The sequence below is a fragment of the Urocitellus parryii genome, unplaced genomic scaffold (assembly GCF_045843805.1).
Source record: "Urocitellus parryii isolate mUroPar1 unplaced genomic scaffold, mUroPar1.hap1 Scaffold_139, whole genome shotgun sequence".
Classification (NCBI taxonomy): Eukaryota; Metazoa; Chordata; class Mammalia; order Rodentia; family Sciuridae; genus Urocitellus; species Urocitellus parryii.
In genome coordinates this window covers 247,010-273,245 of record NW_027551998.1, presented here as the reverse complement: position 1 = coordinate 273,245, position 26,236 = coordinate 247,010, and the positions used below count along the sequence as shown (strand labels likewise).

General features: G+C 59.5%; 1 protein-coding gene across 1 annotated transcript in view; it reads left to right on the top strand.

Annotated features, from left to right (window-relative positions):
* The window catches only part of LOC113194655 (equilibrative nucleoside transporter 3), a 33,844-nt gene extending 8,130 nt beyond the window's left edge, over positions 1–25,714 (top strand). The window contains exons 3-6 of the mRNA XM_026405825.2: positions 10,356–10,438; positions 16,094–16,320; positions 20,439–20,601; positions 24,632–25,714. Of these exons, the coding sequence (XP_026261610.1) occupies positions 10,356–10,438; positions 16,094–16,320; positions 20,439–20,601; positions 24,632–25,286 (1,128 nt within the window). The 3' untranslated portion in view covers positions 25,287–25,714. The remainder of the gene's footprint in view (positions 1–10,355; positions 10,439–16,093; positions 16,321–20,438; positions 20,602–24,631) is intronic.
* Positions 25,715–26,236: the final 522 nt, after the last annotated feature.

The following is a 26,236-nucleotide window of genomic DNA, read 5'->3' as shown; positions in this document are numbered from 1 at the left end:
AGGCCCTCCAGGGCCATCAATCGCTCGGTCTCTGCCTTCGATTTTCTTTCTTCCCGCCCGCCTCCCTAGAATCCAGAGGCGATTTCCTGCCCATGTGAGAAGCGGGCCTGGGTCCTGAGCTCAGTGTCGTTTTAAGGTGATGGATCATCACAAGCACCCGGAGAGCCGGACCTAGAGGGGGGTCTCCAGGAGAAGCCGCGGCGTCTTCACTGAGGGCAGCCACGGTCTGCGAAGGGTCTGCGGGGACGGTGGGTGCCCAGGGGCTCTGCTGGACTCCTGCCGGCCCTCTGCATGTGCGTGTGTGTGGTTGTGTGGGAGTGTGTGTGTGTGCAGGCACACGTGTCTGAGGCCTGTGGCAGCCTGTGGTTTGGGCCCATGAGACAGACAGAAATTGTCTGTCTACAGTGGAAACCGTGCACAGGAAGAGGAGGAAGTGCCTGCTGGAGCCAGCCCAGGGCCTCCTCCTGGTGCTCTCCTGGGTTTCCTCCTGTGGAGGACAGCTGGAGCACCCAGACTGCCTCCTGACCACCACCACGTGGCAGGTGGAGACTGATGTGGGCTGCGTGGGCCGTAGGCGGGGAGTGTCCTCGATGGCCTGCTTCCTTCTTTTCCTGGTCATGTGCCGGAGATCAGGCTCCAGAAGAGGAAGGACGGGCCATGGGGTGTCAGCAGTCAGGGAGCCTCGAGTCAGGCATCCTGCAGGAGCTCAGGGTCACCCTGTGGACTTCCCAGGGTCCTGGTGTCTCTGGCCCTTCCCTCTGTCTGTCTCTGGCCCTTCCTCTGCCCCTCTGAGGGCACAGAGGGAACAGGAGCATGAAAATCAGAGAAGCCACTTGTCCCTTGTTGGGGTGGCTTCGACAGCAGAGGGGGTGCAGGATGGATGGAAATGCTGTCCCCCCCCCCCCCCGCGTGGTGGGACGGCCCTGGGACTCTGGAGAGCTGGCATTTTTTTCTGCCGACCTTTCAAACTCGCTGGTGACCAGGGCCTGCAGGCCCCCCTCTAGCTTAGACTGGACTGGGGCCAGCAGCTCTGGTCTCCCGGGAGCAGAGGGCAAATGGTCTAGGCTTTGGGGGCCACCCTCTGGCAGCTGCTCAGTTCATGCCTTGACAGTACGTGGCCCAACCGTGGTGACCGAGTCCCAGTATTTACAAAAAAGGTGGTGACCAGATTCGGCCCAGGGACAGGCCTTTGCCCACCTCTGGACTGGTTACTCCTTTATGGATCGCCCCCACGCTGGTGAACCCTGGTCATTCGCAGAGATGCTACTGACCTGTCTTCCATTAATTCTCTTCACGCATTTGCCAACGGTTCCCTGGACTGGATCTGAGGTTCCACAAAGGCAGGAACTGGGCCTGATCTCAGGGCCTAGAATATCAGGGAGCTCAGCCGGTGTGTGCAGGAGGGTGAATTCATCCAGGCGCTGGCGAGGGCCTGTCCTGGGTGGGTGCTGGGCTGGAGGCAAAGGGGAGGGATGGGGGTGTGGTGTGGGTCTGGGGATGGGGGATGGGGGTGTGGTGTGGGTCCGTGCCCAGCATGGACTTCTCCTCTCTGTCCAGGCCACAGCACACCCTGCCCATGTCCATCAAGCCTGGATCTTTGGGGTTATCCTTTATTCCCTTGGTCCCTCCACCCCCACATTCAGTCCATCGACATGTCCTGTCGCTTGAACCTCCAAAAAGTCTCAAATCCCTCTCTCCCTCCAAGGCCAGCCTCAGCCTCTCTGACCACACTGCCTCCCTTGGACTCCTGCCAATCCTCTGCATGTGCGTGTGTGTGGTTGTGTGGTGGTGTGTGTGCAGACACATACCCATCAATTCTCTGTGGTGCCGTAGAAGTGAGCTGAAGACATAAATGGAGAGGCCTTGCACGTCACCTGACAGCCCAGGGGACAGAGGGCTGGGTTTGAGCTGTGTAGCTTTGGGCGAGTTGCCTGACCTCTCTGAGCTTTGGTTTTTTCATCTGGAACATGAGTCTTCCCTGGAAGGGGAGCATGGAGCCATCCGATAGATGTAAAGAGTGCTCAGGACGCAGAGCCGGGAGGGCCTCAGTGAACGCTGTCGGGACCGAGTTAGAATCCTGCGGCGGCTTCCCACTTAGAATAAAATCCCAAATCCAAGTTGCCTTGACCACTGGGAACTCCGGGCAGTCCTGTCCGGGCCCAGCCTCGGTCCCCTTGACACCTTCTCTCCCTGTGCAGTGACACTGGCTCACCCCCGTGGTGGCTTGAGCACACTCAGCTCGTTCACTGAGAGAATGAACCAATGGAGAACTGAGCAGCCCTGGGACAACGTCTCCTGCCCCGTCCTTCCTGTCACTCCACCAGGGGACTCCCCTGTGCTCAGCACTGACTGTACCTGTTGGACATTCTGGAACCTTCCAAAGCTCCCGGTACCTTTGGACACGCATACCCCTCTTCAACCTGCCACCCAAGACCCCCCTCATCCTCCTCTCCATCCTCCCTGGGCCCTGTCACTCCACCCTGGGAGTGGGTGCTGCGGGGAAGCTCGAGGACTTCCTGGGGGCTGCCACCGCCAAGTAGCACAACCCGGGAGGCTGGACGGGCCCTGCTGCTTCTAGCCTCGGGCTCCCGTGGCAGCCTCACGCTAGCCTCTGCGTCCTTCCTCTCCCCGGTCGTCTGTGTGCCCCCCCTTCCACCAACACTGGACACAGGGCTCCCTCCTCCATGATGACTCACCTCCATCATATCTGCAAAGACCTTGTTTCCAAATCAGGTCGCACCCCGAGGTTCTGGGTGGACCTGGATGTGGGGAGCACATCCCAGCACGGGGGAGCGGCAGGCGGTATCAGAGCGAGAGGCAGGAGACCAGCGTGGGTGGGTGGGCTGGAGGCCCGAGGCAGCAGAGTCCAGCTGCCTTTCTTTTTGACCAAAGGGAGGCCGCGAGAGCGCCTCCTGGCGGACGGGGAGGAGCACGCAGCAGTGGGGGAGAGTGCAGGTGAGAGGGGAGAGCCCGTGCTGTCCGCGGTCTCTGTCCCCCGAGGCTGGAGAGAGGACCTCACAGAGAAGAGAAGGTGCCCTCAGAACACGTACCCCCACAGGGAAACGGGGAGCTCCTTCCAGAGGCCTCAGGAACCTGGCTGGTCTTCTGGCAGGGGTTGGTTCTAAAGGATGGGGAGCACCTCTGAGCTTTATGAGGACAAGATTTTGTATAGATATCCACTAAGGATTGAACCCAGGGCACGTAACCACCGAGCCACGTCCCCAGCCCTTTTTACTTTTTGAGACAGCGCCTTGCTAAGTTGTCTAGGGCCTTGAACTTGCAGTCCTTCTGCCTCAGCCTCCCAAGCCTCTGGAATTATAGGCATGTGCCATTGCACCTGGCGAGAAAAGATTTCAGTGACCCCAGTAAGCTCTGGCCTGGAGAAGCCCTGAGAGACTGAGGGACGGGCTGGTGTTGTGCAGATGTCTCATGGGGGCTCTGTCCTCAGGGTGGCAGCCTTGACTCGGTCTGCACTGCCAGAGTCTTTCCAGGCTTCCCTGTGATTCTGTCCCCAGCTTTGTCCTGCCCTCAGGGCCCTGGCCGCTCTCTGCAGCCTCGCTGGACCTGGTCTCCTTGTGGCCCCTGGAGCAGGGGCTGCCCCTCCCACGTCCTCAGCTGGATGCCCCTCCTTTCCCGGACGGATGCCCCAAACACAGGGCCTCAGAGCCCACCCAGAGGACCCAGCACCTCTCCTATAAGGAGCTCACCCTTCAGCCTCCCCAGGGTGGTTTCTGCGGTGCCCTGGGCGAGGGCACCTCCCCTGCACGTTGCAGGCCGCAGGATTCAGCTGTCCGAAGGTGGCAACTCTGCAACGGCAGGCTATTCTCGCCAGCCTGCGCGCTGCTGCTAATTTCATGCTCCTGTGATCCAAGTAACGCTCGGCTGCCTTGAGCCACCACCCCCGGCTGGAATCGCTTTTTCTCGCCCGCAGGAGCCCAGCTGCCCCTGCTGCCCTGGGCGGCTGTGGGGGCTGCACAAAGCGGCCTGGCCCCGGGTCCGTCCACTACAGCTCGTGACTAATTGCCACACTGATTTCAAAGTGCCCAAATGGCATTCCGGGGAGGGGAGGCTTCACCAGGGCTTGCCAGAGATTAACGGGCTCATTTTGGGGGCCCCCCCACCCTGAGAAACCTCTTAATCTGGACTCTGAGCCCAGGAAGTGCTCCCCGTCGGAAAACGGGCTGCACATCTGGACGGCTGACTTGGCCAGGCTTCCAAATTGCACTTGAAGAGCGTCTCTGGCTCTCCCGGTGTTCCCACACGGGGCCAGAGCTCAGCAGATGACAGTGACTTCCTCATCACCATCACATGTGAACTGGGTGCCCCGTGTCCTGGCCAGCAGTGGCTCGTCCCCACTCGCCAGCCGTCGGAGGGCTGCAGACTCCTGGCACCCCAGCCACAGTCTGTCTGCAGTCTGAGTTTTGAGCCCCAACCCCACCCCGGGGGCATCTGCAGGGTCTTGCACAGTCGGGAGGGAAGTGGGGACTTGTGCCCAGGGTGGCCCAAACACACTGTCCTCTCCGCCCCCCCAACTCTTTTTTTTCCAGTGCTGGGAATAGAATCTAAATGTCATGGGTGCCAGGCACGTGCCCCACCACCGAGTCACGTCCCCAGCCGTACCATCCTCTCTAACGCAGTGTCTGCTGAGCACTGACCGTGTCCTCCCTTCCTAGCAGCTGATAGAGGTGGAGTGGGGCCTTTTCCCTGGTTTGTTGAAATGTTTATCTTTAGCTCTGCTCAGATCCACAGGCCTGTGGAAATGCCCTGGGGGATGGGAAGCAGGCTCACCCTGTCCAGGCAGAGGGGAGAGGCATCAGGCCCCGGCTCGGGCAGGCCATCCTGGCTGGGGCAAAGGATAGATGCCACCCACACCGACTCAGTGTGACTTGCCCTGATGGACCTCGGGTCCCTGGGGCTGGCCCCTGCTTGCTGCTGGAGAGGCAGGATGCCTGACTAGGCCACTGGGCAAACAGGTGACACACTGCGGTCCCTGTGATGGAGTCTGGGCTTGTGCAACCATGAAGCAGGCAGCCTCGGGACAGGGCGAGTGGTTCTTGCCTTGGTAGAGTGGCACTGCAGGTGTCCTCCCCGGCCCCTGCCCTCCAGCATCAGACGCCAACCCGCAGCACTCTCCAGGTGTGTGCCCCTGAGGTGCACCCCCTGCTGGCCAGGGGCTGTTCCAGCTCCCTGCTCCCTCACAGGCCCTGGGGAGGGTCTCTGAAGGGGTCTGTGCAGGCCTGGGGCCAGCTGCTTTTGTTTCCCTACTCTGGTCCCCCCACAGGGGCCAGGGATGATGTTCTGGCTCCCTGAGGCTGAGTGTGGAGCCTCTCCCAGCCCCAGATCACTGCAGGGTGCAGATAACCTGGGGAGGCCTGGGCAGACATTCAGTGGAACTTCCCCTTGGTTTCTCAGAGCTGGGCCTCGCCCACATTGGGTTGAAGCTCACAGTGATGGCTGACAGACCCCTCTTGCCTTAGCGTCCTGGAGACGGGCGTGGCTGACAGTCTTTTCTGCCTGTCCCCTCCTTGTGTGTGGACTGGATGGGCAACTCGGGCAGTTGGTCTCAGCTCAGCGGATTCCCACTGGTGAGAGGAAAGCCCCTGAGGTCGGCTCCCACGAGTGAATCCAGCCGGAGCCCCGCGTAGCAAAGCACACCCCTCTGTGCCCGCCAGGCCGTCCCCCTCCTGTTGGGAGGCCTGATCCTTCTCCCTGCACCCCACCTCCTGTGTCTGTGAGGCACGCTCCCCAATATCTCCAGCTGCCATCCAGGAAAGCCTGGGGGAAGGCCCCTGGAGGCCCCTCCTGCCTCTCCCCACACCTGGTCGGTGCTGTGCCCCGGCTCTGGGTCAGCACCAGATACTGAGAGCAGTCAGACACGGCCGCCTCTCTGTCCCCCATCCATGGACCCGCACAGTGCTGCCTCCCAGGGGCCTGGCACCCTTCAGGGAGCAAAGGAGATGCTGGTTGGATGGACAGTGGACACCCAGCCATGGCTGGTGGCCTAGGGAGCCTTGGGCTCCTGCTGGGTCCCCAGCTGCTGGGGCTGGGAACCTGCTTGGGGAGCCCTCACCTCACACTGCCTCTGCCCGACCTCCTTGCTGAGTGCTGCTCTTCCACGTGCATCCCGAGGAGGCCACCTGGCCTGCAGGGTTTGGGTGGCTGTACAACTGCTATCGCACGACTCCGAGGGACTCCGTCCATATCACTGTCCATAGGAGGGACACAGCAGAGCCTGCACCATCACATGGGGGGCCCTGATTCTCCACATCCCTCCACTCCTCCAAGGCTGGGGCTCGCCCTCGGCTCCTGGGGTACACGAGGTAGACGTGGAGATGGCCGCAGGGTGCCTGGTGGGGTAAGTAAAGACCACCTTTGAGGGAACTCGCAGGAATTTTTCCTAAAACATTACATCACATAAATCCCCCTGAGGTGGGCATTCCCGAGCGTTTTGGAGGGCGTGACTGTCAGCTCCCATTAGGGTCTGGACCCGTGCCCCAGTGCCTTTACATCCCCTGCATACACGGGAGGAGGTAATGAGGGGAGCCCGGGAAGGCAGTGGCGGGTGCATCTTCAGGATTGGAATGCCTGGCGCCATTGTTGGGTATTTCTTGGAAAGGCTTCAGAAGCCGAGTGATCCCGGGGAAGTGAGGTGGTGACCGAGACAGCAGATACGAGCTGTGGGACCCCTGAGTGTGTGCCAAGGCTTTGCAGTAGAACAGCTGCCGCCCAGGCACGTGGACCTCTCCAGAGAAGCCCTGGAAGCCCAGCATTTCAGAACAGTCGGTCAATATCTGGCCAAAGAGGGGGAATGTGGACCCCCCCCCCCCCCGCTTCCAAGAGTGTTACCTGGTCCCTTCCACAGCCACTGGGCAGTGCAGAGGCCCAGGGTCAGCAGGTGACTGGATCTGCATGCACTTGAACCTAGTCCAGTTTTCTGAAAACAGTGCAAGCCACTTACAAAAATCCTAATTCTGGCAGAGGGTTTGGAGGGGCAGGCAGGAGGGGCAGGTGTGGTCAGCAAGCTCAGCCTTTCTTCACCTTGTGAGCCACAGACATTGTCACTATGACTGGAAGTTGAGGAAAGGGTCACAGCAGTGTCAGTTGCCAGTGTTCAGGAGACCCTGCTTAGGAGCCCCGCCCCCCAGAACCCTGTGACAAAATGCTACCAACTGAGTGTGAAACCACACACTGACCTGCTCGTGGTCTCTGCAGGTGGCCAGGAGTCTGGGAGTGGGTTGGCTGGGCTTTCGGATTAAATTCCCTGGAGCTGCAATCAGGATGTCAGCCAGGGCTGTGTCTCATCTGAAGCCCCTCGGGAGGAGGGCCACTCCCACACCTGCCCAGGTGGTTGGCAGAATTCAGTTTCCTGCAGGAGACCACCCGCAGCAACTTGGGGTCACCTGCAGTACCTTGCCACATGGGGTTCCCCAGCGTAGCCACCCACGTCCTCAAAGCCAGTGTAGGAGAAATGAAGCCAGCAAGAAGGCTGCCACCATCTTCCATGACACAGAGTGATGTGCACCTGGTCACACGTGCACCAGCCATCAGCCTTGCTTTCTATTCTTGGCTGGAAGCCCCCCTGGGTGAGGCATCCCACAGGGGTGTGAGCACCAGGGGGGGGAGCGTGGGGCCACATTGAGTGCCCATCGCACCTCATTTTGCTAGAACTCTGCATACAGGCAGAAACTGCAGAGAATTAAGTAAAAAACCCACAACATCTGTATATCAGGATGAAGTGGGGGTTTTTTTTGTTTTGTTTTGTTTTCTTTTTTGGTATAGGGGCGCTTAACCTCTGAGCCACATCCCCAGCCCTTTTTTTGTATTTTAAGAGACAGGGTCTTGCTGAATTAATTAAAACCTCGGTAAGTTGCTGAGGCTGGCTTTGAACTTGTGATCCTCCTGCCTCAGCCTCCCGAGCTGTTGGGATTACTGCTTTGTGCCACCACACCTGGCTGTTCTGTTTTAATGAAAAAGGTCCTCGGAATGCGCCGTGTCCAGCAGATCACCACCTCACTTCCCATCCCTACCAGTTGAACGGTGGTCCAGCCTCAGTTCCTCTCTAGGTAGAACTTGCCTGTCTGGCACGTTCTTTGTGCAGCAGAGAAATGAGCTCAGTCAGCAGAAAGAAAGTCGGAGTCTCTCAGTCAGTTGTCAGTATTTTAAGCTCTCCAACATTAAGAGATGCAGTTCTCTGCTCGACTCTCAACAAACCAGAACATTCAGTTACCTGGAAAATCCCCATCCCTAAAACATTCCGGGAACCTCAGCCTCCTCCAAAAATAAACACAGATTCTGCATCCGGCCTGAGAGCCAGTCAGGGACTTGCCACTCTCGGAGCAGCCACAGCATGAAGGGTGTGTCTTCAAGAGGCTAGCCCCGGGGGTCTGGGTCCACTCCCACCCTGGCACCCCCCTGACTCACGCAGGCCCAGCCACTGTGTCAGGCGGAATTGACTGACTGCCCCGGCCAGTCCAGGCTCTGCTGAGCCCATCAGGGCAGGAACAATGAGGTGGCATCTCAAAGGCCCAGGCTATTTCTAAGGCTCATGGTTGAAGGCCCGCACCGGCAGCGATTATCATTTTAATTGCAAAGCCACCGCGACCTTTTATTCAGGGTGCAGGTTTCAAAGACCACGGCCTGAAAAGAGGCCACAGATGGGTCTCTGCCTGAGACTAGGAGGGGCCCACCCGACAGCCTTCTTTCTTGGTCTCTACAATCATACTCGCCCCCCAAAGAATCTGACCCTCAATTTCCAGGTCTGACTGCGGTCCCACCTCCTCTGGAGCCTCTCGTCAAAGCCACACTCTTTTCATTTTCTCAAGGGGTCACCCCTCCACTCCCCCCCCCTCCTGCCCTCCTACCTGGGACTCCTCGGGTCTCCTCGCTCCTTCCTCTGATTGGGTGTTCTGACACCACCTCCTGTGGAGTCCTGGGCTGCCGAGAGCCTTCCTGCTCCCCAGGGGACACACCCTGTGCTCCTTGGTGGGCTCCGGGATTGGCAGGGCTCTTTGGACTCGAACATGCTCCACACGTGTTGTTCCTGGCACTTGGTCCTCCCGTGGGCTCCCCGTTAGGTGAGCTGGCCGGAGCTGGCCCCGGTGGGGCTCCCACACAGTTTCTGGTTCCTGGTTTAGGGCTCCACGGTGTCATTCCCACAAATCCTCTGTGGCTTTAGACCGCAAATGCTCACTACCTGTGAGCGCTCATCTCCGCTTAGATCCTGTCCCCTGCTGGGGTTTGTGGTTTAACCTACTGTGACCAAAGCCAGAGCAGTCCCCCTTTTCCAGTGGTGGGTTTTGGGAGGTTGTGTTTGTTTTGATTTGGCCAGTGGTGGGGAGGAGACCCCGGGCCTCCAGCATGCTGGGCCAGCACCTTACCACTGAGTCACACCAGTGTTTTGTTTTTATTTTATTTACTTTTGGGTACTAGGGATTGAACCCAGGAGCACCTAACCACTGAGCCATGTCTCTAGCCCCTCTTTTATGTAGGGACAGGATCAGAGCTTCACCAAGTTTCTGAGGCTGGCCTCAAGCTTGCGATTCTCCTCTCCCAGCCTCCAGAGTTGTGGGGATTACAGGCGTGCCCCGCCTCGCCTGGCCGGTGTTTTGTTTGTAAAGACAGCAATGCTGAGGGGTCATGCGCACAGAGTAAAGTCCATCCTACCGCGGGGCCAGTTCTCAGAGCACTGGCCAGCACAGCGGATCTCTCCCCGGCATCGTAAGCTATGTGTTCTAGTAGGTTCTAACCAGCACAGCCTCCCTCCCTCTGTGGGCGCTTGCCGTCTTGTCCATGTCCAGAGCTGATGCCAAAATAACGCTCTTTCCCTCATCCTGGCCAGTAGGAGCCACTTCCCAACACGGCTTTGACCTTGGCCAGCTGCTCTGCCAAGGGAGTGAGTCCAGAGCTAGGGTGGCATCTCCTGGCGGGAGCGGGGCTGGCGAGTTTGAAAGGGGGCTCACTTGGTCCCCAGAACTGAGGTCATGGCTGAGTCAGGACAAAACCCGGGGGTCCGTCCCTCTGCATTCTGGCAAGGGGCCAAAGGCTGGAGGGCAAAGCTTTTCTTCTTGACCTGCCCTGAGCCCTGCCCCCACTGCTCAGGGTCCCCGTGGGGCAGGTTGAGGGGGTGGGAGTGGGGGCCTCCCTGGGGACAGGGACAACGTGAGATCCTTCACTGTGACCCGGCACTTAACGGCCAAGTGTTCACTGCTAACATCGGTGGCTGTTGGTTGAGGGACTGAGCATCTGAGGTTGGAGATGGGGGGACCCCATGGGCCTGGGAGTCTGAGGACAGTGGGAGGAGCCCCCGAGGGGCCCTGGTCTGCGGTGGCCTCACCTCCTCCCTTGTGTGCTTCCAGAACTACTTTGAGAGCTACCTGGCCGTGGCCTCCACTGTGCCCGCCTTGCTGTGCCTGGTGGTCAACTTCCTGCTTGTCAACAGGTAGGCCCTCCCCCAGGCGCCCCTCCCCGCGGCCACCCAGGTAGGGGGCAGCTCAGAGGAGTCCTCGCAGCTGGGCCTCAGGTCACTGAGCCACCAGGGCCTGGCCAGGGAGCTGGACTTCCACCTTCCAGCTGCACATGGTGACCAGGGCAGCAGCCAGGAGGGTGGGGACAGTGGGTTTCCTTCCCTCTCTCCTGGGGTCTGTGGAAGCTGAGCCACTGTCACTTCTGACAGCATCCTGCAGCTTCCGGCTGCCTAGAGGAGCCACCACACCAGCTGATATGCCCGAGCCCTCACTAGGGGTAGGGACACTTTCTTTTTTTGGTACCAGGGATGGAACCACCCAGGGGTGCTGAACCACTGAGCCACACCCCCAGCCCCTTTTGGTATTTTATTTAGAGACAGGGTCTCACTGAGTTGCTTAGTACCTCACTTTTTCTGAGGCTGGCTTTGAACTCACCATCCTCCTGCCTCAGCCTCCCAAGCTGCTGGGGTGACAGGCTGCACCATAGCGCCCGGCTGAGAATTCCTGATATTACATTGGTGAGGGTTGGGAGAAGCTCCATGTGGGTGCACCACAGAGGAAGGGATGGTTAAAGAGAATAGCAAATAATCATGACCCAAAGACCCCCGAGGTGACTCTTGCCGTCCATTCTCAACTTGAGTTTACACAGGCAGTTGCCCTAGCAACGTCACCTACGTTTCCCTCAAGTGCTGCTAGGTGATAACATTGACTCCACTGTGGTCCAGGAACCTGGGCTTCTCTCTGGCGCAGCCCACTGGAACCTTCCGTCAGCGATGACAAATCTGTTGGGCTTGGCTCTGATCAATTTGTCGTGTCTCCCTGGATCCCAGGCTGGATCTCAGGCTGGACAGGATTCTCAGGCAGATTTGGGCTCAGGGAATGCCCTTGATTGATTAGTGATGTCTGCTCTGAGTGAAGAAGGAGGGGGCAGCCCCAGGCCTCCCGGGTGTCATCCCCAGCACCGCAGCCTCCCCAAGTGTGCCGTCCTCTGGGCTGAGCCAGGGAGCCTGCTGGACAATGTCCCAAAGCGTGGTGGCTGGGGATAATAGCGGCAGTGAGTGTACCTTAACCCCTGGGGGTCAGCAGGGCTCTGCGGGCAGCACTGACCCGTTTTCACTCCAGCAGGCAGGGCTTAAGCCCCTTCCTCGGCTGTCCCCCTCATCTCTGTCTCTCACTTGTGGTCACTGCTCCATGCTTGACCTGTGGAGGTGTCCGGAAGTCCTCTCTGTGTCCAGGGCCCCCAGACCCTTCTTCCCCATGGCAAGCTGTGTGTCTGAACCTGCCTCGCTCTCCTGTTCCCCGGCTACCATCAGTGTCCTCCTGGGGCTGAGAGCAGGGGGGACACCCTGCAGAGATCCCGCCCCCGAGAGGGGAGGGTGGTGTTGGGGGCAGAGCCAGACCCTGGCAGCCCCCAGCGGGGGAGAGGCGGGGGTGGGGTGCGGCCATGGTAGTGGGAAGCCCCCAGGGTGGGCTCCAGGAGCAGGGGCTTCTGCCCATTTGGGTGACCTGGCACACATGGATGGGCACTGCCATCCCCTTAGGTCCGAAGCCACCTTCTGAAACCTGACGAGGGTGATACCCCCTTGGCATCTCACTCAGGACGCACAGCCAGCCAGCGGGGAGGCCCTGGTGTGACCCTGGGGATCTGCCCTGGCCTGACCCGGATCTGGTGGGGGGGGGGCTGGGCACTGCGGGAACGTGCTCCCAGCCCCGTCTGTTCCCAGGCTGGGAGAGGACCCTCTGGGGCTCGGCTGTTTCTTATTTAATGTGCGAGATTGAAATGTCTCCTGCTCTCCCTCCTGGAGCACCCTGGCTTTCTCTGACTGGCTCATCCATAATCGCCAAGTGTTTTATTATGTTAAATCTGCAGCATCATAAATACTTATGAGGAGGATTTACATTTTGGAGACTTATGAAGAAACTGTCCCCTGGGGTCCTGAGCCCTCCCTTGTGGTGGGGGGGCGAGGGGTGGGGGTGGGGAACCGGCAGCCTGGGAACCGTGGACGTCCCTCTCCAAGAGTCTTCACGTTGTGTGGCCTGCCCCAGGCTCCTGGGCTGTCATCTTGGCCATGCCTTGTCCCCAAGTGGAACTCTGACACCAGGGCACATTCTCCTGGACCTTCGCTAGTATCCCAAGAGCATCACTCTCCCTGGGGCCACTTTCCTACCCTGGGGGAGGAAGAAACAGAGACAGGCAGTGTGCCCCCCCCCCGAGCTCTGGGGTGGGGTGGCTGAGCCCCCCACATTTCATAAAGCCTTATGGGCATTGGAAATGGCCTCCGGGATCCCCAAGGTCCTAGGGCAGTGGGCGGAGACTCTGGTGCAGTTGAGGCTGCAGATATCTAGGTGGGAAGGCACCTGTGCAGGTGAGGCTCTACACCCTGCCTGGGGGAGGGGTGGTGGGAAGGCACCTGTGCAGGTGAGGCTCTACACCCTGGGGGAGGGGTGGTGGGAAGGCACCTGTGCAGGTGAGGCTCTACACCCTGGGGGAGGGGTGGTGGGAAGGCACCTGTGCAGGTGAGGCTCTACACCCTGGGGGAGGGGTGGTGGGAAGGCACCTGTGCAGGTGAGGCGCTACACCCTGGGGGAGGGGTGGTGGGAAGGCACCTGTGCAGGTGAGGCTCTACACCCTGCCTGAGGGAGGGGTGGTGGGAAGGCACCTGTGCAGGTGAGGCTCTACACCCTGCCTGAGGGAGGGGTGGTGGGAAGGCACCTGTGCAGGTGAGGCTCTACACCCTGGGGGGAGGGTCTGGGCTCTGGACTGCTCTGCTTTTGTGTTGTGGTTGGCATTGGCCTCGTCCCCCACTGTGTACCCTTGATCTCTGCAAAGCCACCTTCTTGTTCAAGCCACTAATTTCCCTGTGGTAAAGCCCTGGGGGCTCTGCGATTCAGCCCCCATTACTGCCAGCTTTTCCATCATTGTGTCTGGGAGACCGGTGTGGGCAGCCGGCCACGGCCACACCCAAGGGGTGGAAGGCAGGTAGTGTGGGGGGACGAGGCCAGCGCGAGGAGCGGCCCAGCACCACTGCCCTCCCGGGTTGTCAGACGTGCTTCCCAGCAGACCTTTACCAGGAACTGGTTGGAATCTTTTGGTATTTTTCCCCACCCTCTGCATTCACTTGTATTTCCCCTGGTTTAGAATGCTCCATTATTAGAGACCTGATTATTCGCTATTCTAGGCTTTTCTTTTTAGAGAGGAGACAGAGGCTCAGAGAAGTTGAATATTCACCTGGGATCACACAGCGAGCTGGGCAGAGTGTTGCTGGCTTTGTCTCTGGGGTGGGTGAGGCAGCTCGGGGCAGAAGGCGAGGCCCCTGGGTGAGACTGGAGCATGAAGGATGACCCTGAGCATCAGGGCCAAGGCTTGACCTCCAGCTTCCCGGGTGTCTGATTTGCCTTGGCTGAAGCTCCTGTGTACCCGGGGAAGGTGTGTCTTAGTGGGAGTCTCAGTGGGCATCTTGGTGAAGTTTCCCAGAAGCAGACCCTGAAACAAGGGAGGGTCAGGCGGAAGGAGGGGACACCCACCAGCCCAGCCACCACCAGGGAGCCAGGGCTTAGTGCTGCCCGGAGCCAGCAGAACACACCAGGTGGGAGCTGGGGTGTCCCCCGCCAGCCCCTCCAGGCGTCATCGCTGAAGCCTGCTCTTAGTGCTAAGCGCCGGTCACTTCCAGCCTGCCTCCTGCACCAGTGTGACAAGCGAAGGCTCGTGGGTGGGCACAGCAGTGTCCCTGGGAGCTCCTGCCCGTCCTTCTCCAGCTTGCAACCCTGACGGACCTCTGTGTTGGTGGGTGCGCTTGAAACAAACGTCAGAGACTCCAAAGGGCTGAACTCGTTCTTTAAATTCAGGTCAGAGCTGCCCCAGGCGTGATCGGGCCTAGGGAGTCCCCTCTGCCCTGACCCTGGGCTCTGCCAGTCCCCACGGCTCATCTCTGGCAGCCTCCCCTCCCCCCACACAGCTGCCAGGGCGACTCCTGGCAGCCAAATAGACGCTGCACGGAGCTGCTCCCTGCCACCTCCCAGGTCAGTCCTGGGAGAGAGCGGTGGCCCTGAGCCGGTCACACGCTATCCCTAATCCAGCCACTCCCAGTGGCCAGGAGCTCTGGACGCTCTCGTCACCTGGGCTGGGTCTGTGCCTGTTGTGTGAGGTTGGGGTGGTGTAGGTGACAGGGCCGGCCAACAGAGACCCCATCCCCCCTGAGGACCAGGTCCTGGGCTGGCAGGATAAGGAGGCCCTCGAGGGCCGGCTCTGTCTCTCTCCAGCCTTGTCCCCTGCTCTCCTCTCCATCTTGTCTGCAGCCGGAGTCCGCTGTCACTTCTGTGAATGCGCACAGGTGGACAGTCTTTCCAGACCTGTGTGCCCAGCCCAGGGCCACTGCCCCTTCTCTCCTTGGGGCAGGATGGGTCGTGTGGCCCCCGGATGCCCCATCGGCTCCGATGGCCCTCTGCTGGGGGAACACAGGGCCTGTGCTGCTTGTCCCCTGCCCGCTGCCTGCACAGCACTTGGCACGCGGTGCTCAGGGCCAGCTACCCACGACTCCTCTGTAGCCAGGCCTGTCCCTGCGCTTCCTCGGACTTCCCTGTCCCCCTCACAGTGCCCAGGCTCACCTGCCCTCCCACCCGGGACCCGGAGGAGACTCAGGTTCACTGGGGCCCTTTCCTCTCGTCCTCTCGCTCCCCCTCGTGCCCACGTGTCTGTGTGTCCTTTCCGACCTTCCACGTTTGTCTTCCTGTCTACTCTGGCCTCTCTCTCACTCACGGCCCCACCCGGTTATGGGAGAGTGAACTAGATCTGGGTGGGGCTTGGTCTGATCTGATGGCCTCAGGGCCCTTGAGATGGTGCTGTCCCTCCTGGAAGAGAAACCGGGCCTTTCTCTCAGGGCCTCCTTCCCCGCTGTCCTCCTGGGTCCATGGAGGCTGGGAGGGGGCCAGGGCTTAGGCGTGGTGTGGCATTAGGGGCACCTGGGGCCTGGCCCTGGGCACACCAGCTCTGCCTTGGCTGCTGCCCTCACAGTTGAGACCATCCTGGCCCCCCATGCTGTGCCACTCGGAGTCCCTTCATCCCAGGAAGCCGTTGGGTACCCCCTGGGGCCCAGCCGAGTGTCCTTGAACAAGTCCCTTAAGCTCTCTGACCTCAGGTTCTCTAGCCATGGTGTCAGAAGGGACCTAGCATGTAGAAGAGTGGGCAGCCCAAGTTAGGGACTGTGAGTGCCGTGGTGATGGCTGGCGATGACAAAGCTCTCTTCCCCTCCCGCCCACCGCCCACCGAGAGTTCCTTCGGGAAGCACAGGGTGGTTGCTCTGGGTACTCAGCAAAGCCAGCGGGAGCACAGCTTGGGGACAGGCAGAGCAGGGGGCTTAGCAGGCACCGACCTTCAGCCAGTGAGCTGAAGAGCAGAGTGTCCACGGAGAGGACACCCGCACTGCCCCTGCCCCTGCTGTACACCGTTTGTCTCCCTGGAGCCCCCACACCCCTGAGTGCATCCTCCCCCAGGTGCAGATGCTGAAGCCGGGGCTCAAACCCAGGCTTCTGGACGCAGAGTAGACGTTGCCACCCAGCTCCCCCCCTCCCCAGCACCACCCTCAAGCCACGCCGGAGGCCACATCTAACGGCTCCTGTTGTCTTCACCGCAGGATTCCCGTCCGTGTCCGTGTCCTGGCCTCCCTGACTGTCACGCTGGCCATCTTCGTGGTGATGACCGTGCTGGTGAAGGTGGACACCTCCTCCTGGCGCCACGGCTTTTTCGCTGTCACCATTGTCTGCATGGTGATCGTCAGTGGTTCCTCCACCATCTTCAGCAGCAGCGTCTACGGCCTGACCGGCGCCTTCCCCATGAGGAACGCCCAGGCACTGATATCAGGTGAGAGCTGCTCCGCTCTGTGGCCCGGGACCGGCCCTGGGAGCCCACTGGAGGCCGGAGACCGGAAGCTGGCAGCTACCCTGAGCTGGGCTAGAGCAGGGGCTTGGGTTCCACCTGGACCTCCTCATGGCTGCTTGGGCTTCCTGGTGGCATGGTGTCCAGGCAGCAGGTTGTGTGTCCCCAGAGGCTCAGGCAGCACATTATTTTTGACGGAGACCTGCAGGATCACTTCCACCATAGCTGTTCAGCCACTTAGACTCAAGGCCACCCAGGTCTCTGTGGGAGAGTGTGGCCGTCACACCAGAAAAGGAACAGGAGGGAGCCGCAGTCGCAGTCACTTATGAAAACCAGGTCGCCTTCCAAGCGCCATTTCTGAACCAGCCTTTCTTTCTCCCTTCCCTCCTCCTTCCTGTGTCTCTTCCTGCCCTTTCCTCTCCACCCTTTTTTCTCTTTCCTCCTTTCTACCTGCCTTTTCTTCTTTCCATTTTATAGAGGACCCGCCCGGTGCCAGGGATTCAGAGGTGAACGAGATGCGGCCTCTCGGAGCCGATGGCCTAGTGAATGGGCGCCTCGGTCACCTGGACTTGGGCCGTCCCTGGGCTGGCTCGTGACCGGCAGGGGTCAGCCCCCAGCTGAAGTTTCCATGCAGATGCTGAGCCTGTTATCAGGACCTCGGCTGTTTTGTCCCTGTCCCCAGTGACCCCTCAAGGTAAAACAGAGCTGGGTCGATCAGCCTCTGAGTTTTCCCCGGAAATCACCACCCCTAGAGCAAGCCCCGAGGCTCGGCCTCTCTGTGTCCCCATGTCTCTAATGCACAGAGGAGGGCTTTCAATGTTTGCCGACTTGAGAAGAATTGTGTAGACCGTGTGCCGTGCCCATTGGGTCAGGATGCCAGGTGCTACCTGGCAGGGATGACAAGTACCTTGATGAGCAGATCCCCCTCCCGGGCCCGGTGCCAGGGCCAGACATCACTAGTAGATCCCTATCTTTCCTCTTGAGCCTCTAAATCCTTCTCAACACGGCCCTTGAGGCAATTACTCGGGCAGGATCAGAGTCTAGATGTGAGTTCCGGTCTGTTTGCCATCTTTGATATGGGATTAGGCTTCTGGGAAAACCTTGGGCCTAAAATAAAATAAAAATGGACTCGTGGCTGAGTTTCCTACGCCCAGTCCACAGGCCCTCGCCATGCTTCAAGAAGGGCAGGTCTGGGCCGAGGGAAAGGGCCACCAAACATGAATCCCCTGACACCCTTGGCCTCAAAAAGAGGCTCTGACCCCCTCACCTCCCTCCACCGAGCTGGAGGAGGGCTCTTCTGTGTGACTTCAGTCCTGCTGGCTTCCGCTCCAGGGGCCAGTGACCAGACACCATGGATGTCAGCAGTGGCCCTTCCCGATTAATCCTTCCCCAGAGGACCACCCAGGAACGAGTGGATTCAAGATGGAGCATTAGGGCTTAGACTTTGTGGTCATGACTGGGTGCAGCCCCTACCAGGGGTGTCCAGCATCCTGGACATCCGAGGTGGCTCCAGCTCCCAGAGCCCCAGCACCCCTTTCGTTTGGGCCCATCTGTGAATTCTGGGCGTGTTGGCATCTGAGGAACAATTCCTTTGTTTGGAGGGTGTTTTTTTTAAACCTCTCATTTGCATGTATTTCCATAACTGATGAGATAAAAGCAGGGAGTCATGAAGGATGAGCTCCCGGAGGCCTGGTTTGTTGTTGATGATAAAATTGCAAATTCTCCGCAAGTTGGTAAGGGAGAGGGGAATCAATAGGCAGGACGTTAAGATCTCTCCTCCGGGCAGCGGCGGAACGTCTTACGGCATCCAACCCCGCATCCAACCCCGGTTCTTAGGAAACGTCCAGGTGGGGATTACAGCTTCTCAGGAGTGGGCCCCCTCTTGGCAAAGGGTTTACCCTGTTGTCGATGCTTTGATGTGGAAAGGACGGAAATAACCACAACCTAATTGGGAACGTGAGAGGATTTACTTGGAATTTGGACCCTGTCTGAGTCGGGCACCATTCTGAGCACTTTGCATGTAATAATCCTTTCATTCTTCAGGATGGTCCTGAGAGGTGGGTCTTACTAACGCCCCCATCAGAAAATGGGGAAAATGGAGGCACCGAGAGGTTCTCTGACTTCGCAAAGGTCACACAGCTAGAAGTAGCAGAGCTGAGACTGGACTGGGCTTTGAGGCTCTGGTTCCAAGGTCTGTGGTCTTAGTCACTCTGCAGATTTGGGTATCTGCAGCCCCAGCCCCAACCCCAGGCCCCACCTAGGCTAATGGAATGGATGCTGGGAAAGTTGAGGGAAAGAATTGTCAGCCAAGTGCGGGTGATGCCTGCCTGAATCCCAGAGGCTCGGGAGGCTGAGGCAGGAGGACTGCAAGTTCAAAACCAGCCTCAGCAACTTGGTAAGGCCCTAAGCAACTCAGTGAGACCCTGTCTCTGAATAAAATATAAATAGGGCTGGGGATGTGGCTCAGTGGCTAAGCACTGAGTTCAATCCCTGGTAACAAAAAAAAAAATAAAAAAAGAATTGTCCATTGGGGCCAAGGCCAAGGCCATTCCTCATGTAGAGGCTCTGGCTGAGTGTGGGTGAGGCAGCAATGGGGCATTGGGTGGCGGGGCCTCTACTGTCCTGCTCCCAGTCTGCCCCACCCAGCAGTGGCCAAAGAGGTGCCCAGTAAGAGCCGCCCGGGGTGGCAGAGCAGCTGGTGCCCACATGGGCCAGCCTGCCCCACCGTTCACTGTCAGCCTCCTTGCCTCTCTGAGATTCAAAATCCCGACGCCCTAAGGCCAGCAGACACATCCCGTCCACTCACAGGCATCAGTGTGTGGATAGCAGTGTCCCCTCTTCCATCCGTCATCCCCCTCCCCCCCTCTGCCGTCTCGGGATGGACAGGACAAGCACTGGCCCCCGCTTTTCGGGCAGAGCGAGGCAGGGGTGACTTGCCCGTCACACTCCTGCAGCTGACCCCCACGGCTGGCACAGACTGACTCCCATGGCTGAGGCTCCCGAAGGAAAGGAAGACACACCCTGGCCTCCCAGACACAGCCGAGTGATGAGTGACGTGGCAGGGAAGGGAACTGGCACTTGGTGACAGTTGGCCGTGTGCCGGGCACTTTCTGGGGACCCTCTCGTGCAGCTGTCAAAGCAGCCCACGGGCATCGCGGTTCCGTCTTACAGATAGCAGACCGTGGCCCTGAGAGTCCTCCTGGCCTCCAGGATCAGGGCGAGCGAGGCCCAGTCAAGGGCAGATGTGCATCCTGGGCTCGGGGTCCCTGGGCTTGGGGTCCCTGGGCTCGGGGTCCCTGGGCTCGGGGTCCCTGGGCTCGGGGTTCCCTGGGCTTGGGGTTCCCTGGGCTCGGGGTTCCCTGGGCTCGGGGTCCCTGGGCTTGGGGTCCCTGGGCTCGGGGTCCCTGGGCTCGGGGTCCCTGAGCTGGGGTTCCCTGGGCTCGGGGTCCCTGTGCTCGGGGTCCAGGGTCGCCCTGCTAGGTCGCGCCACCCGGCACAGGAGAAGCGTTGGGTAGCAGTGAGGGGCATGAGGTGACCTGAGCCAAAGCGCTGGGCAAGGTCCTTCTGTGTGGGGGTGGCTGCCTGCTTGTGGGTGAGTGTGTGAGGCTATGCACATGGGTGTGTGCATGCGTGTGCTCCGGCCCACGTTCACATGGGGCGGCCCACAGCTGCCTTTGGGTAGGGGAGATTCCGTGGCAGGGAGGACTGCTGGAATGTCCCCCAGCCTCTCCCCGCTGGCCAAGCACAGAGGAAAGGAGACCCCGAGCTCCCGGGGATTCCCGTCCCTGGGATCTAAACCGTCAGGTCCTCCTGGGAGGGTGGCACGGGAGGAGGCCAGGGCCAGGGGGAGCAGGGCAGGAGACAGGTGGTGGCCTCCGTGGAGGCCAAGTCCAGCACAGAGCAGGGAGCTGGACCAGGGATGGGGACGAGCCACCCCTCTGAAACTCGGCAGGACCCCTTCCTGTCTGCCACCACTTGGGGACACTGAGAACGATGGCCTCTTTGACCCTGGAGGAATTTAATTTTGGTCTGAGTGGAAAGGGGCCCTGGAGTGCTCCCCTGTGTCCTCCTCAAGTGACTCCATGGTCCTCTGCCCCTTGCAGGAGGAGCCATGGGAGGGACCATTAGCGCCGTGGCCTCGCTGGTGGACCTGGCGGCGTCCAGAGACGTGACGGACAGCACCCTGGCCTTCTTCCTGACGGCGGCCGCCTTCCTGGGACTGTGCCTGGGGCTCTACTTGCTGCTGCCCAGGCTGGAGTACTCCAGGTGAGGCCCTGTCGTCCGCCCTTCGTCTTCCTAAGTGGACAGCCTCAGCTCTCCGTGTCTGTGTTCCTCATCATCCAACAGGGTCATCTGATACCCTGGGGTTTTTGGTCGTGGGGGCTTGGTCCTCGATGGACCCCAGGGTGCTTTACCACTGAGCCACACCCCCAGCCCTTTTTATTTTGGGACAGGGTCTTGCTCAGTTGCTTAGGGCCTCACTAAGTAGCTGAGGCTGGCCTCGAACCTGTGATCCTCCTGCCTCAGCCTCCTGAGTTGCAGGCTTGTCGGTGGCCTTCTTTATTACTTGCACCTGCCCCAGGGTGAGCGGGGTCCTCTGTATCCCAGGGCCTCCTGCTGCACCTGGCCTGCAGCAGTCCGTCAGTCAGTTGGCCTGGTCACTGGTGTGAGCTGGCTGCAAGCCACACCCCCAGGCAGTGGGTGTCTGCAGGTTCAGGGACAGGGAAGGAGGGGTAGAAGTGGGGCCTGAGCGACAGTAAGAAGCCACAGCTCCCGTTCACCCCGCACCCTCTGGGCCAGCTCAGGGTGCCCGCCTGGCTTACTGCTGACACACCCGGTTCCTCTTAGTGTTGCTGTTCTTTATGGTCATTCCCACGTACAGGTGAGACCCAGGGATGGGAGCAGTCAGGGTACTCCCCTGGGTCCATAGCCAGCCATGGCAGAGCAGGGCCTGCAGGTCCCTCCCAGCCTGCACTTCCCACCACTCACTGCCCCAAGGGTGTCTTCTGCCCTCAGGATCCCCTTTCGTGCCATGAGGGTCTCTCTTTTTTCCTTTCTCCAGTTCCTCCTCTTCCTTTCTTCCTCCTACCTGCTCTTTAAGAAACCAATCTTGCCAGGAGCAATGGCACACGCCTGTAATCCCAGTGGCTCGGGAGGCTGAGGCAGGAGGATCTCAAGTGCAAAGCCAGCCTCAGCAATTTAGTGAGGCCCTAAGCAACCGAGGGAGACCCTGTCTCTAAATAGAATACAAATCAGGGCTGAGGATGTGCTCAGTGGTCGAGGGCCCCTGAGTCCAATCCCTGGTACCAAAGGAGAAACCAGCCTCTGGCTTTCTCCCGAGTTTTATCCTTTCCAAAGCATCTTGTAAGCCCTTTTCTTATCTGACATAGGGAGGCAGGAATTTTCCCTACTTTACAGGTGACAATGCTGAGACCCAGAGGAGGCCAGGTTTCCCTGGGCCCCACAGAGGGAGCCGGCTGGGCTGCCCCCTTCCACGGGAACCTATTCTGTGAGGTGGCCTGTGAGCTAAGCAGGTTAGGTGCCTATTTTTTTGTTTATTACCAATTCTTCTTCTTCTTCTTCTTCTTCTTCTTATTATTATTATTATTATTACAATTATGATTTTTGTTTGTGACACTCTGTGGTCATCGTTGATTTTGCCACTTTACACCTGAGCCCCAGGGAGCTGTGCTGGGTGGCCACCTGGCGAGCCACCGCAGGCCCTGACCTTGGGCAGTGCAGGGAGCCATCCAGCCCTGGTCTGTGGCCGTGGGCTGCCCTCCTCCTTCGGGGTTGCTCACCACCTCAGCTGGCCTCCGAGGCTTCAGGAGGAGAGGACTCAGCCGTGGCGTCCCGCAGTGTCCCGGGCGCAGACCCCTGAGCCCCACTTGCCCTGCTGTGGCTCACTGTCCCCGGTCCCCTCCACTGCCTGGCACCTTGTCCTGCTTTTGAGATCATTTTTGAGACCCTGGATGAACCTGGGAGGAGAGTCCGCACCCTGACCCCAGTGCTCTGGGTGGCTGTTACCGAAGCGCAGCGACCTCTGGTTCACCTGGGACTTTAGTACCAAACCAGGCAGCCTCGTAGGTCAGCCTGGGCGCCAGTCGCATCTGGGCAGGTGCAGGGCCTCGGAGCTGAGAGTGTGAGGCAGAGCCCCCGGGCCAGGCCGCCTGCACAGACTCCTGCTTCCTTGTTGATGAGAACTCAGGCCCAGCGGCCGGCCTTGTCCAGGCCGGAGCTCCCAGACAGGGCTGGCTCCCCTAGCTGCTCCGACTGCACCTGACTGAAAGGAGCCCGTGCTGCGCTCGGAGGAGGGGTTGGGAGCCTGTGGGGAGGAGCTCGACCCCAGGGACTTGGCCTGCAGCTTCTTAGAGCAGCCTGGAGGGCAGGACCCAGCACGGAGCCAAGAGGGAAGTGGGACTGTTCCTGTCCCTGATTGGGAAACATGGTTCAAGGCCCCTGCTCAGCATCACAGGGAAGGACTGGGAGCAGCACTCCCACCCACTCACGGGGCAGCTGGAGGCTCCCAGGTTGGGAAGACTGGCAGAGACTTTGAACCCCCAGAGCTCTGTCAAACCTCCATCTCAGAGGAAGAAACCAAGGCCCAGGGTCACACAGGGGGACGGAAGCAAGGCTGAAACCAAAACCCAGTTGTCACCATGCTGTGGTTTTCCCCCACACATGTACCCCAAGCCCTTATGTTGGATCTGTGTTAATAGAGTCAGCCTGTTTCCTGGCTTTCAGATACCTGAGGCCAGAGAAGTTAAGGGCTCAGGCAAGGTCACACAGCAAGGCAAACTAACCGAAGCAGAAGTTGAAAAGATTGACGGTATTCAGCACTGAAGATCAGGTGGGGCAGACACTGCTGTGGGGTACTTACTAGTTCTTTCTACCACTCTGTGTAGACTAGAAACAATCCCATGTGGTCCTGGCTCCAGGGAGCTGTCCCCTGTAGAAGGAGATGCATGATGGCAGCACACTAACAGGATGATTATAGATCATGGTCACATTTTTGAAAAAAGTAAATAGGTACTCACAAAAATTAACAGGTCAGGTGACATAGGGTGGATGATTAGTATTGGGCAGAGATGAATTGGGACTCTTATCTAGAGAGCAGTTTATGGATATCAAGAGAAGTTTCACAGATTCAAACTTTTTTTTTTTTTTTTTGGTACTAGGGATTGAACCCAGGGACATGTGACCACTGAGCAGACTCCCAGCCCATTTTTAATATTCTGTTTAAAGACAGGGTCTCGCTGAGTTGCTTAGAGTCTTGCAAGGTTGCTGCGGTTGGCTCTGAACTCGCGATCCTCCTGCCTCAGCCTTCCACCATGCTGGGGTGGCAGGTGTGTGCCACTGCACCCGGCAGAGGCAAACTCCCAATCCAGGGATCTCCTGTTCTCGACATCCATCCTGCCAAAGTACTAGGCTACGTGTGCAAGGACTTCAGTATAGGGATGCTCGAGGCAGTGTGACTTGTAGTGAAAAACGGGGGCCAACCTAAACATCCAGGGGAGCAGGACATCGTACACGCCTAGGCTGAGCAATGCAGCCACCCACCAGAGAGGGGACCGAGAACCAGGGGGGTCTGGGAAAGGTTGGCCACAAGATCGTGTCCCTTAGGCAGTTATGCATAAGCACTTGGAATAACAGGCCGCGTGACTTTGGCCACTGTGCGGCGTATCTGTGGATGTACTAGGCTGTATATTGTTGCAAAAAGCCTTGCATACAGTTGGAGCCCACTTTAAGTAACTGTGTGCCGGGTGCAGGTTGTGGTTTTTGCAAGTGCATGGAACGTTACTGACGAGGTTGCCATCGGTCAGTGGCACTCGGGAGGGGTCAGTGGGAGGACAGCAGGGTTCGACTGTCTTGCTCTTCTGTGTTATTTGGTGCGTTGCATGAGCCTCTGTTGCTCATAGAATTTAAATTTTCGGGTTTCTGTGTGCTATTTTTTTCTCTATCTCCCTCTCCTCCTCTCCAAAATTCAAAACAAAACAGACGAGCAAGGACAGGAGGAGCCTGTGCTCATCATGTGGTGGTCAGCACTGATTCCCTCTGTCCCTTAAGCACAGCAGCCACTACTGGCTGAGGCCTGGAGCCAGCCTGGTGGGCAGCCTGGGATGGGGGGCCTCCTGTAGCCACCGCCTGTACCACATGCGTCATCGAGGGACCCCAGGCTGCAGGGCCTAAGGGTTCTGTCCTGAACACACTGTGCAGACTCCAGGGTCTCTCCCTGGAAAGCCCAGGTGGCCTCTACATTGGCCCGCTGACCGCACACCCGCCCTCCTCCCCGCAGGTACTATATGAGGCCCATTTGTCCAGCCCGCGTGTTCTCTGGTGAAGAGGCCGCACCACAGGACACCTACAGCACCCCCCTGGTGGCCCCGGGATCCGGTGGGTCGCACATGCCGCCCCTCCGCCCCATCCTGAAGAAGACCGGTGGCCTGGGCTTCTGTGTGCTCTACCTGTTCCTCATCACCAGCCTCATCTTCCCCGCCGTCTGCACCAACATTGAGTCCCTCCACAAGGACTCCGGCTCCCCGTGGACCACCACGTTCTTCGTGCCCCTCACCACCTTCCTCCTGTACAACTTTGCTGACCTGTGTGGCCGGCAGATCACTGCCTGGGTCCAGGTGCCAGGCCCCAAGAGCAAGGTGCTGCCCGGCCTGGTCCTGCTGCGCTCCTGCCTCGTGCCCCTCTTCGTGTTCTGCAACTACCAGCCCCGCGTCCGCCTGGCCACTGTGGTCTTCCGGTCCGACGTCTACCCCGTGCTCTTCACCTGCCTGCTGGGGCTGAGCAACGGCTACCTCAGCACCCTGGCCCTCATCTATGGGCCCAAGATCGTGCCCCGGGAGCTGGCCGAGGCCACAGGAGTGGTGATGTCCTTCTACATGTCCATCGGCCTGGTGCTGGGCTCCGCCTGCTCGGCCCTGCTGGTGCACCTCATCTAGGGCGGGCGCGAGGACGTCAGGGCTACCTGAGGCTCGGGGCCCAGCGATGGGCGAGAGGGCCGGCGCTGCCAAGGCGCGGAGGACGGGGCCGGCATCCGGCTTGGCGCAGAGCAGAGCCATCGGCCTCTCCCAGGATGCTGGCCAGCCGTCCATGCCCCCCGGACCACGCAAGGAGAAACGCTCCAGACCCCGCAGCAGGACACTCTGAGACGTTGGAAGAGGACACTTGTAAAGAGGGCCTCTCACCGCCTTAGCTGATGGGTCACTCACGGTCAGCTGTGAGCTGTCACCAGGCCACAGCAAGATGGGCGGGATCCTCGGCCCTCCCTACTCAGCAGAGGCACTCCGGGGTGGCTGTCTGCAGGCACAGGACCCAAGCCTGCACTGCCCCTGCCTTTTGTCAGGAGAGAACAGAACCTAGACCCAGAGCCCAGAAGACCCCCGCCGAGCCCCCCTTCCCCAGACTGGGCTCAGCGCGCCCCTGTGCCCGGGACCCAGCAGGTCGGCCTGGGTTCTCCAACAGGGGGGACTGGCCTGGGGGGCCACAGCCTGGATGGGCACAGGGTCTTTCCATGTTAATGTTTACAACATGCCAGGGCCATTGGTTCAAAGGCCCAATAAATACTGGGGTGTTCAATGTGACCCTGATTGGTGTCCTTGTTAGCCAGGGTCTCGGCAGGAAGCGAAGCACTAAGTTTGGGTGATTTGTTATATTGCATATCCCTGGGGGCATGGCTGTGGTTTTTAGTCCTGGGGATGGAACCCAGGGATGCTTTACCACTGAGCCACACCCCCCGCCTTTTTCTTCAGCCGTTTTCTCATCTCTCATTTTGAGACAGGGTCGCGCTGCGTTTCTTCGGGTCTTGCTGAGTTGCCAGGGCTGGCTTGGAATCTGCCGTCCTCCTGCCTCTGCCTTCCCCAGCCTCCTGAGCCTCTGGCATTACCGGGGT